At 41.3% G+C, this 12,503-nt stretch overlaps 1 protein-coding gene across 6 annotated transcripts in view; it reads left to right on the plus strand.

Moving 5' to 3' along the window:
* Positions 1–9,589, plus strand: part of LOC308402088 (calmodulin-binding transcription activator 1-like) — a 62,287-nt gene extending 52,698 nt beyond the window's left edge. Inside the window, exons 11-22 of one of the 6 annotated variants that reach the window (XM_080890693.1) lie at positions 5–153; positions 780–964; positions 1,051–1,129; positions 1,215–1,482; positions 2,111–2,631; positions 2,918–3,066; positions 3,174–3,420; positions 3,602–3,670; positions 4,187–4,332; positions 4,411–4,482; positions 4,629–4,659; positions 5,169–9,589. In XM_080890693.1, coding sequence (XP_080746819.1) covers positions 5–153; positions 780–964; positions 1,051–1,129; positions 1,215–1,482; positions 2,111–2,631; positions 2,918–3,066; positions 3,174–3,420; positions 3,602–3,670; positions 4,187–4,332; positions 4,411–4,482; positions 4,629–4,659; positions 5,169–5,201 — 1,949 coding nt within the window. In that variant the 3' untranslated portion in view covers positions 5,202–9,589. Of the gene's footprint in view, positions 1–4; positions 154–779; positions 965–1,050; positions 1,130–1,214; positions 1,483–2,110; positions 2,632–2,917; positions 3,067–3,173; positions 3,421–3,601; positions 3,671–4,186; positions 4,483–4,628; positions 4,660–5,168 lie in introns of all 6 variants that reach the window. The other 5 variants (XM_080890694.1, XM_080890690.1, XM_080890691.1 and 2 more) reach the window with 5 other exon arrangements.
* Positions 9,590–12,503: the final 2,914 nt, after the last annotated feature.

Below are 12,503 nucleotides of genomic sequence, written 5' to 3' on the forward strand. Positions count from 1 at the left end.
GTAGATACCCAGTTCAGGATGTCTATCTTGGAGCGTTTGGAGCAGATGGAACAGAGGATGGCTGAGATAACCAATCAAAATCCCAGCTCAGAAGCCATGGCAACAAAGGGAGGAGGAGTGGAGGGAGGAGGAGCTACTGATCAGCAGTCTCAAGTAAGGCTGTTGTGGCTCTTACGATGAAAGTTCCCTTTAGAGCTTTAAAATGTGAAGGCGCACCATAAGAGAAGTGCTGAAAAACATGTGAAACCAAATTCAACTGTTTAAATTTAAAAGCAGCACCATGTGAAGTCATCGTATGCACAAGCAATACATGTAAGCCAAAAGCTCAGACTCCTCTAACACACTGTTTCACATATATTTTTCTACTTTGAGCTCTAGATGATGTCAAAGAGAGGGGATATCCCTAATATGTGGTCATCTTGGGGCAGCTGTGACAATTCGGAGTGCTCTTCAAACCTTCTGTTTGCAAGTGTCAGCCAATTAAAGGAACAAAAACAAGTTGTTTTTCCTTGACTGATAATGAGCTGAATTTACAAGACAAACTTACAAAGCCTACTTAACAACACAAATACAAGAATCTGGCCCTGTCCACATACAAAACTGATCATTCTTTAGTGAAGTGCTCAAAAGCAGTATTAGTTGCAAGGCTTTTTACTGGTTTTCCTTATATTGCAAAGGTGTTGCAGTATGGCAGAAAAGTTAGTGACACCTTGAAATATATTTTTAGCATTTGGAAAAGAGGTTGACCTAGTCTATTGTTTTATTTTACAATCTTCTAGATCTCTCCTGATCAGGGGTCATTCGAAGGTCGTGTGGTGGTGGTGTGTGAGAAGATGATGTCTCAGCCGTGCTGGGCTTCTTCTAATCAGCTCGTCCACAGTAAGAACTCCAGAGGAATGACTTTACTGCATCTGGCTGCAGCTCAGGGTTATGCGGGACTCATTCAGACACTCATTCGCTGGCGGTGAGGAACACACAATTACAACATGCCATCTTGACGGCACAAACTGGAATGCCAGTAATTTTAATGCTATTTGTGTTTCTTCGCAGCACAAAGCATGCTGACAGTATTGACCTCGAGCTGGAAGTAGATCCTCTGAACGTAGACCACTTCTCTTGCACTCCATTGGTGAGCAACCAGTGCTTTTTTGTGCATATTGCTTTCTTTCCATTCCTCTGTGTGTGTGACAGTTGTTTTCCTTGGACTTCCATAGATGTGGGCTTGTGCTCTGGGCCATACTGAGGCGGCATTGGTGCTTTACCAGTGGGATCCAAGAGCTCTAGCTATTCCTGATTCACTGGGACGCTTGCCGCTAAACATTGCCCGATCCCGGGGCCACACTCGATTGGCTGAGCTCCTAGAGCAACTGCAACATAGTCCTCAAACTCAGGGCCAGCCTGCGGACACTTGGATGGATAGATGGAGAGGAGAGTCACAGACGGGTGGGATGAACAACAGCCCCAGCCCTAACCCAAACTCAGGTTTGTGGTTTCTCAACAACAGGAAAAGTTTTGTTTCACCCTCATAAATAACAAAGTTCTATTTATCCTCTGTCTTTTATTGTGGAGATTCTATTTACTAACTTCAGCCACCAACCTTTAATTATGAAAGTGTATGGATTTTCACTGATATATAGCTGGTTAGTTTAACTTAATATAGAGAGAATAGAAAATGTACCTAGATAACATGAGCCACCTCCCAGCATGACTTAAGCCCTCCTCATTAGCATTAGTGTTTAAAAATGTAGTGAGGTGTTTTTTGGATGGTAGTAACTTCCTCTTTACTGGTTTTGTAGAAATTGCACCAGGAATCGTTTAAACATAACCCAAAAACTATGACTTCATAGTTTTTGTTTTACACGTTAGGTTTTTGTTCCGTTTGTATAGAGGGAGCTTTAAAGGTGTTGGTAGGCAGTCAGACTTTCTTTTCCTGAGCTAAGCTATCCTACTGCTGACTTTATTTATATACAAACTGATTCTGAAAATTTTGTTTGACAATCCAACAGTAAATCATTACACAGAAAACTGTAAATGATCACCACTATTTCTGATTTTAGCTGTAAGTGTAAGTGTTATTGTCGCTGTTTTTCCACCATCTTTGTTTCCCCAGAGCTGAGGAGAACCAGGGCAGGAAGCAAGCCAGACAACCAGAGCCAGAGCTGGAGCCAAACAGAACACAGACCCCACAAGGGAACCCAGGGAGAACAGGGAGGTCCACCCCCAGCCAAGAGGCTCAAACCCAACCCAGATTCACAGCAACAGCTAGCTAACTCGATCTCTGGTACCACCCCCCTCAACTCCTCTCCAGGTCCTAATCCTCAACGGTCTCCTCTCTCTAAGCCGCTACAGACGCAACCCACGAACCTCAGCTGTCAGAAGGCACCACTTACCAGGTCCAGCCCCAGCCAGCCTCAGCTTCCTAGTGCCCCATTCTCCCACCTGCAGGCCAGGATAGGGGGAGCTGGAGGGGGCAGCAGGTGGAGTCTGAGACAGACTCTGGGGCAGCGTAGCCTTGCCAGGAAGATTCTAGGAAAGGAGCGATTGGCCGTTCACCTGTGTCAAAGAGTGTTGTCTGACAGGGGAGAGGAAACAGAGCTGTTGACCTATCAGGATAACGCAGATGACTTGCAGGTACAGATTTTTATGTGCAGTGTTGAGTTCGATCTCTAACCAAGCATTCATGCATGAACTGAGTAGCTGATGCAAAGTCAAAAAGTACTCAAAATGGAAGTGGTAAATCATGTATTACTGTGCAGGAGGAAGCTGTAAGTATAAGATTTCAAAGTCTTTGCGATGAGTCATTTAAGTATAGAGTGTTATGTGAGACTTTAAAGAGCTATTCAAAACTTACCCAAAAAACTAAGAGGAAGTAGGTTTTATAAATATTTAGGTAACCTTTCCTTTTCATGATTTGCAGATGGACATCACAATGCTAGCTGATCACATTGTGGAGGCTTCAACTGGCAGACTCAAGCAGGAGGTTATTGAAGCAGAAATTGAATCCAGGAAGGTTGGGATCAGCAGTGATGTCAGATTACTGTCTGGTTACCTTGGTGAGGTGGAAAGGTGAGGTTGACATATTTGCATAAGTTATTGCATTGCTTTTTTGTTTTTTTAACAAACAACCATTCTCAATCTTATTATACTTTAAAAGTAATATTTCTTTTCCTCAGGTTTCTAAACTCCAAACCTCAGACTCCCAGCCCCAAGCCAAATTCTCTCTCAGGGCCAGAGGATCAGCAAAGTCCTCAGGCTAAGCAAGCCCCATCCTCCCCCTCTGAGTGGACCTCCTTTCTTTGTGCAGCTATGAAGGAGGAGAGGTTGAAAACAGATTCCTCCTGTCTAGCCATGACTGAGGCAGAGCAGGGAGAGCTGTATGAGACCATCAGGCATGCTCTGCACTCCCTCAGAAAACACAAGGCCAGTGTAACCTAAACTCCTTTAGAAAAAAAAAAAACTGAATTTGTCTTTATGCTCAGCCTACAGTGACTCAATGTATTATCCTCAGTTGTATAATCCACATTTGAAAAAAACAAGCTCAATATGATTGCAAACCATTTTACATATACAAAATTTAGACAAACTCTTGTCACTACCACAGGGTCCCATTCAGGAACAACGCAAAGAGATTGCAGCAGTGATTCAGCGCTGTTATAAGAGATACAAGCAGGTAAGAGTTAACAACATGTAGCCAAGATTAGCCTCTAACATGTCGCTCTGCAGTTCAATAGTGAAGTAGTGACACAGCAGTTGTAGTTGTTTCCTTCATAGATGTAAGCTAAATTATCAGGTGAATTTTCACTTTGATTCTCTCTCATACGTGGCTAAATCTGTAGTAAAGAACAACAGATTTCAGTCCACTTGAAAAAGCAAATCTTGCATGTACACGTATGCACTTCTTGTGGGTTTTTTTTTACCTTGTTGTTCTAATATAGCAATCTGAGAGGAATATATGTAACTTAATGCTGTCATGAACTGAAAGAAAAGATGTTCACATGATGGATTTTGTGTATTCTTGAGATTTTTATTCACTTGCTTCCTGGTCATTATGTAATATAGCAAAAAGTAAGCTCACAGGTCTGTAGTGCATCTGTGGGTCTTATCATGTGCAGACATGTTGCATATTGCAAAAGTATGTCTTTTCTGATCCCAGTGAGTTTTACAGCACTGTTGTCCTCTCTTCCAGTATGCACTTTATAAGAGGATGACCCTGGCAGCCATCTTGATCCAGAGTCGTTTCCGGAGTTTCCATGAACAGAGGAAATTCCAGCAGAGTCGTAGAGCAGCGGTCCTCATCCAGCAATACTACCGCTCCTACAGACACTCTCTCAGGCACGTCTCACACATGCACACACACAAAGGGAATAATTATCTTATGTATAATCTCTTACCCCTCATCTTTGCCTGCAGCAGCCTCCTAACTAAAAAACAGAACCAGGCTGCTCGCAAGATCCTGAGGTTCCTGCTCCGATGCCGCCACAGGTAAGACCTAAAACTCTTAATGCTGATTCAAACACAAGCGCACGCACATCCAAAGACACATGCTTGACGCTTAACAAACCCACTGCCACACATACACACACTACACTATTGCTAATAGTTGGTGTTGTTTTACTGTTCACGTGAAGCCCCTTGATGGACCATAGGCCTCTGAAGCGGGTGAGTCTTCTCTTGCTCTCTTCTCTCACTCCCTCTCTCCTGGTGGCTGATGCCTGTTTGCATGTCAGCAGAGGGAGGGGGAGAGGAGATCCTGGATTATCATCCTTCCATCTCGCTCTCTCTCTCTCTTCTTCCCTCCCTATCACCTTGTCTCTCTCTCTCTCTCTCTCCCTCTCTCTCTCTCTGCCAAATGATGTCAGGACTTGTGCATGACTGACATAGTTAGAGGAGCGATCCCTGCGTATGGTTTTCCTAGGGGCATGTTCTGACTGTAATTGCAAGGGGACTTTAAGTGTATTGCTTGGCCTGCAAGTCTTATTTTTTGTGCCTTGATGGGTGGGGAGAGTAGCAGAAGGGAGAATGTGTGCGTCTGTTGGAAGGAGTTGCTGGGAATTTGCTGAATTACATGCGGCCTTTGGATATGAAAATGAAAAAACAAGACATGCAGTTGCACGCACACTTACACAAATCTCCGACTCTGAGACTAATATGTGTTTGCTCTTCTTCAGGGCCAGAGAGCAGAGAAAGGCCAGGGGTCCTGAGAGCCCACCACCAGGCCCCGCACAGAGCCCCCTCAGCCTGTGAGCAATCTATGTCCCCCTCCATCTTCTCCTTTTTCTGTCTCTTCTCTTCTGCCCTCTCTAAACTCCCTTCCCTTTCCTGACCCTTTTCCCTTGCTTTCTTCTTTCCTCGTCTCCCCTCTTTTCTCTCACTCCCTCTCCCCTCTTCTCTCAAGATGAAAAAAAAAAACTTTTCCCAGACAGACTGAGGACAGGATAGGTGTCCATCATGGCAGCTCAGACAGACAGACTGCTGGGCAGAGCCCAGGGACCTGGCTCTGCCCACAGCACTGATCCTCCTCCCCAGTTTCACTGGGAGGCCATCACATTAACCTCATGGCATTCTTTGCACTCTTCATGGGTATGTTTCTTTGCAAGAGCAAGTCGACGAGTCAAACCAGAGAAAACGAGGAAGCGCCCGACAACGGGATACCGCTGTTCACGGCGGTGGCCGGATGCACCGAAAGGCTCCCGTAATGAACAGCTCGCTCGAGAGAAAGGCTACTTTGACATGCAGAAAACACACAAAGCTTGCTGCGTTTTGTGTCCGAACAAAAATCCATGAAAGAATAAGAAAAACATAAACCAAAAAACTCACTTCTGTGTTGCATTTGCATGCAAGGTTTTTCGCTTATTCCTCCTCTCCATCAATCCCGAAGAGCTACAGTCGCAAATCATTCTGCCGATTTAGTATACCACAGTATCACCAACCACTCTGACTCGCAGGCGTGCAAACCTATTACTCAGTCACCCAATCAAAAAGGGGAGGAACTGCACTTGAATGTAAGAGGGGCATTGTTAGATAAAGGGATGGGGTCTGAATAACGATGTCTTAATTTGTTACATGGACTTTGTATGGAGTCGTTCTCAGAGGCGGCATTTTGCCCGCCCGATGTGGTGTGTCCGTGTTTGTTCAATTCAATGCATGTGTTTGAGCTACGAGCTCCTGCATGCTTGCCAAAACTGCTTTAGTGTTGTTTCTTTTGTATTTCTGTGTAATTGTGTCTCACTTACGTCCTCATCAACTTATCCTTGCCCTGTGTAATGTGAACTGTGTAAGGACAACTTACTTATTTTGGGTGCTTTTGTTTTGTTTGTTTTTTTAAAGGGAAAAAAAAAACTTTATTTATTTAAGGGTCTGATTATTTATTTAATTGGCTCAAGAGTGGTTGTAGCTCGAGGCTGGTTTTTTCCCCCCCATGTGATGAAATGCGACATGTTCCAATGGTTAAATGTCTCTGTTAGTTTGTTCTTTGCGTGAACCTCTAAATCCTACCTGTGGTTTTGAGGAGAGAGTCACATACCATTGCCTTGACTTCTTCTTGAGTCTGAGAGGTCTCTATGCTTGCTCTGTACAGGACATGGGTCCTATACCTGCCCCTATACAGGGCACTGGTCCCCATATTAGCCCATACGGGCAATCAAATCCATATTTTGGACTATTGCATATTCCTGTATATAAACTGACGAGGTAAGGGGATATGAGGACCCTGAAACTTTTTCATAAGAGGACTGTATTTAAGATTATAAATTATTTTACTCCCATAATGAGAACTTAAGACAGAGACCTGGGTACACAGGATGGCTGTATTGCTTGTAAATAATGTAGATAATACAAACGGATTAACGTGCATGAGATTTAAGACAAAGAAACAGCAAAAAGAACATGTTAGTGGCTATGGACTGTGAGAGGATTTTAACTGCTTCACTTTAAGAGTATCCAGTTATAAGTGTTACTGAAAAGAACATTTTGTTAAAAAGCATGCAACTTGAAAACTCTAATGTTAGAATTATAAGTGGGAAAAACAAAGTTAGCTGAAACAACGATCTTTCAGACAAAACATTTACACTTTGTGCTTTTCGTTTCTTGGCTAGCAAAAATTAAACTCCTTTTGCCAGTAGTGCCAATTATTATGAATGCTATTTTGCCTAACAGTATGTTACGTTGGCGAAACCAACGCCCAAAAGATATCGGTAAGATCTACCGAGGCAACACGCAGACAATAAACCGCAGAAGAGATGTAGTGCCAGCGCAGCCGTAGACCTCCTACAAGTTCTGAAGTTTGCCCAAGGCAGGCTTACGTATAGGTGACGATGCACGTGGGGAAATGATGCCAATGGCGATGATGATCGTTTAAATGTGAGTGCAACGACTGACGATGCAAAAGAAAAGAAAAAAAAGGGAAGAGGGCGCTACATTCTTCACAATGTGGTTGTGCTTCAGCAGCATACTAGCTTTTATTAAGATCATTTATCACACCTACAGCGGATCCAACCTGGCCTCCAGTCTAAGCTTTCCATCCTCAAACAGAATGTCCTTCCCCGTTTTGGTTTTGACATATCATTTTCTCCTCATTGTCACTGCCATAATTATACTACATGTACTTTAGACTTATGGAAAGCTCTGTTTAGAAAGTGCCTGCTCAATAACAGAAAAGTGCAAAATAATATCAGGAAGTATCTTATTGTGTGTCCTCTGAAAGGTTTCCAGTTAACCTGTTTGTTTTTTCCTAAATTGTGTGTTTTCAAATGAATCTGACAGTGTTAAACTTGACCTTAGTCTAAGCTGGAAGCTGTAATTGGGAATGTGGTGTGAATGAATGCTCATGGCCTGATTGACGCTGTGTGTCGCTTGCTCGGGCGATTAATTACCCTATTGCCGTTAAGTCCTACTTTTTGTGTGCGTTTTTCAGTAATTAGAAGGGAGAAAACCGCTGAATTCAGCCTCCGTGTACTAAAGTATGAAAGGCACAGTCACGAGTATGTTCGCCCTCCAAGAGGAAGCTGTGTTTTCTTTCACTTTGTCTGCTTTTCCCCTACAAAAAAAATATTTTACAACATTTAAACAAAATCATAACTGGGCTTTTTTTTCCTCATAGAGGACAAAAATATCTTTCACACACACTTCCTTTCTTTGTCTTTCTCCCTGTCTCACAAGGATGTGCATAGACACATAAACGCAAATGTACACACAGGTGCAAAAATAAAACGGCCACACGCTTTCTCTCTGTGCTTATGTCTTCGGGAACAATGAAATCTCTCCCTTAGATTTTACTCAGGGTTGAAGAACAGGGAGATGGTATGTGGAGTGCAATGACTGCTGGCACAGAGTTGTAACACTGCAGGTGACAGGTTGTGTACATTTGGGTGTGTATGTGTACATATTTGAATGTGTCGGGGATACGTCGTCCACTTGTATCCACACTCTTTATAATAGTCTAGAAGCAGCAAATGTGATCTGTTTGCCTTATCTGAGAAGAGAGTGGAAAAACACGCTTAAATATGAATTCCATTCAAAGCAAGTAATAGGGTAGGAAAAAAATACTTATGCATTTGCTGTAGTCTTAAACGCACAAGATTCTTAATATAAGAAATTCATAAGTGATACAAAAAATAGGTAATGGCCCCTGAACACCTGAAAAACAAAACAAAGTGAAAAGAGATAGCAGATTGTGAGATTAACAGCTGGAAGATATCGATTGTGTTCCATATGTTTTCTGAGGTTTCATCATACTGAGAGGCAGCCATGGTTTGGACAGTGCTGTTAGGAGCGTTCATACGGTATCACATGAATAACTTCTTAAACTGCCCTTCCTCTCACATCAGTACAACTAAAGGACACTGCTTTTATATAACAGACACACATGAACATACGCACATACACAACAACTTCTAAATGCTCAAGCTTACAGACTACACGCACACGCGAAACTGAACACACAGATTGCAGAAAATCCATCAATATGCTCACGTTTTTGGAGAGGATGGTGACTGTAAAAAGATTATGTAGAGTAGAAGAAGTAAAAAAATAAAAAATAAAATAAAGAAATAAATACATAAATAAAAATAAGAAATGTTGCCATAGTAAACAGCTGGTTAACATGTGCAGAGATGGCCTCTGTTCTCTTAAGTCCGCCTAGAAATGAATGGTATATAACCTTTCAGGCCTTGTTTTGAGAGGGCGTGGCCAAACACCACATTGCATGCTAGAATGGTAGTCCCTCATAGATAATCTATGGCTAGACCTCTCCTTGCCTTCCTCTTCTTTCACTCCCCCCTGGCCCTCCCCGCTTTTCTCCCGCTCTCATCTCCTGCTGTATTCCCACCTTGCCTGCTGTTGTGTTCTCCATGCCTATCTCAGTCTCTCATTCCTTTTTATTTTGTAGCCTAGTTTTTAACTTCTTTTGTTTTACGAACATGCATGCACAAGCATCACTAAATTGTTGATGTTTTAAAAAGAATATTTTGTTGCTGAGGCCATGCAAAGTGTTTTGAATATTGCCCTTATATGTGGAAAATGTCTTCTGAATGCTTTACATAATTTCTGCTGTAAAATGATATCAGAATAAAAAAGAAAATTTGCACTTTAACACATTTCCTGGCTCGTATTTATCCCTCACTGGGTCCCTAATGAGAAACTTGCAGATGCTCTACTGAAGGGATGTCAAACTCATTTTACACTGTGGGCGACATATAGCAGGCCAGACCAGTGAAACTCTCCTCTCTCTCCTATCAGTGTAAACAGGTTTACCTACACACTTGATCGCTGGGATAAGTATTAGAAAAAGAATTGATTTTAACATTCCAGCTCTTTGCCCAGATTGTCTTGTGATTAAAAAACAGAGTTTTTAGTTTATTTACAGAATATGTTCTTTCTTTTTTTTAAATACCGTGGACCTATTATAAAAAAAACAATCAAAAATAGAAGTTTATATAGTAGAAAAAGCAGGAAGGTTTCTGTCATTTAATTATCTATTACTTTGGTGTAACATGAATGGCCATGGCTGAAATCCTCGTCAGTAGGAAAAGCTGTAAAACTTATGAAAATACAGTTAAAAGTTCATGTTTATTCTATTGCTGTCAAACGATTAAAATTTTTAATTGGATTAATCACAGGGTTGCTGTGGATTAATTTTGATTAATCACGATTAAATATCATTCATTTTTAATCTATATTAATCACATTTCATTTTGCATGAGCAAACAGACTCAAGAAAAAAGGGAATATATACACACCTAAAATGTTTATTGAGCACCTTGAACATTCATGTTAACAAAAAACTGTAAACATGTATCCACATTAATGTGGTCCTAAGACAAACTAACTTGTTGACATTGCCCGAGAGGAGAGCTGACCGCTTCTTATTTACAATGTTGCTTGCAACTGTGAACGGTCTCTCGCACAGAACAGCGGTTGCAGGAGTGGGCAGATATTTGCAAGCCAGCAGTGCCAGCTTGTCATGAGCTCCTGAAGGAGCTGACCACCACTCCGAGGGACAGTCCTAATGATCGGCTCTGCTCTATACAGGCAGAAACTCCTCATCTGATTCTGAATCTGAGCCCATCTGTAACAGACTCACTCATTACAAGTCTGTCGAGGTGAGGACTCATCATGCAGCAGTCTTTCAAGTAATGCTTTGCATTAAAATGTGATATTTTAAGCTGGAAGTGCTTCGGTGAAAAGAAGATTCCTTCTTGCACAATTGCATAATACTTTGTGTCGGTCAACTGTTCCGTCTTGTTTTTGTTTTTTTATACTCAAATTTCCCATCGAGAGGACCAATCATCTTCCATATTTAGTTGACTAATTCTGCTGCCTGTCACTACCAGATCAACTGCCTGTTTGCTCATGTGCGAAGGTAACTCTCCTTGGACAAACTGCCCGAAATGCGTTGACAGAGACGCGTCAGGGATTTTGAGTCATTCTGCACTTCAGATGGGTTAACTGCGTTAAAAATTTTAATCTGCTTATTCATGATGATGGATTTATCAGTCCTGAAGACTTTCTGTGACTCTGTAGTGGCATCAGTGATCTTTCATGATGTGGTCTGCTGCTAAGCGTTCCTTAGCAATACAAATAATTATGAAAATAAAATGAACAAATATTTCCAAATTAATCTTAACACATAATGCTCTGGTCATAATTATATCAAGGTGTTTCACATCAATGAATGTTACACTAGCCTAAATGTATTGCTAAGTAGCAGCCAATCAGAGTGCCCCAAAGGACCCGGCTGGTGGTCAAAAGGAGTGGACACATATCCATACCTCTACAGGTATGTCATCTGGACCAACTACCTGTCCACTCTTCATCCTCTCTACTCTTCATGCTCTTCATAGCTGTCCTAACTCCCTTTTTACTAATTCACTAATTTCCTATATCCTCTTTCTATAATTTTCTTGACTCATCAGCTCATCAAAGTACTCTTTCCAACACTATATACTAACTGAACAAATATACTAACTGAATACTTACATCTCTATATTTAATCACCCTAATCTGCTGCACATCCTTTCAGGTTCAGTCTCGCTGCCTAGTCGGTTGATACAAGTCCTTTCTTTCCTTCCTTAGTGCACATCACATTCACTATAAGGATTTTCCTTTGCCATCTCATTGCCCAGTCTCCCAGTAGTACTGTCGACTTTCTTCTTTTCCATGCTCTTCCTTTAAACCCTTTACTGTACTTCCACCACCAAGTTCCCTTCCCTTCTCTCCTCTGTCCAGAGAAATCAACAAACACCTTCTTGGCAGTTTCCCTCACCACTTCAGCTGTACTTTCCCAGCACACCACAGCCTTGTTGTCTTTTCCTACACGACTGCACGTCCTTATAAGATGACAGGAGAACATAGTTACTTCAGCAAAACTATTAACAGTACATTAGGATAATACTAATGTAATAATTTTAATTAAGAATCTGACATATAAAATCCTACTTAAGTAAAATTTTGCGTATTATCACGAGTATTATATTTATCTTTATTATTTTATACTTTTTAAATATAAAGTATAAATACTTGTGAAAACTTTATGAGTACTTTACAACAAGGGACTTGCTATGCTGTCAAGTTGCTTGACCGTTACACAACTTAAAGTTAGTCGCAACTTGATTAGATATGATTGGATATTTATGAATCAATGCAAGGTGGTGACAGGTTCGTTTGCCTGCTGTGTTTGACATGACATAAGGGTACAGTCTGTTTTTTAACAGCGTTTCTGGATCAGTGTCATCATGAGTTTAAAAAAAAGGAAAGAAAAGAAAAAAGAAAGATTGATGCTTCTCTTCTGTGAAAAAAGTGAACCATGGCATTTCAGGACAAGACTTGGGGAAATTGTTTAATTTTATTTCATGCTTGTAAGCACACTTGAATTTGTGTCATCCATCACTAAAACAAAACAGACTGGCTTCTCTCTGCTGAAAAAAGTGAGATTTGTGCCATCTCAGAGGCTCCTGGAAACTTGGGAAATTTTTATGTTACAAAAACATGACATTTTAAAATATAGA

The sequence above is a fragment of the Rhamphochromis sp. 'chilingali' genome (assembly GCF_963969265.1).
Source record: "Rhamphochromis sp. 'chilingali' genome assembly, chromosome: 9".
Lineage (NCBI taxonomy): Eukaryota > Metazoa > Chordata > Actinopteri > Cichliformes > Cichlidae > Rhamphochromis > Rhamphochromis sp. 'chilingali'.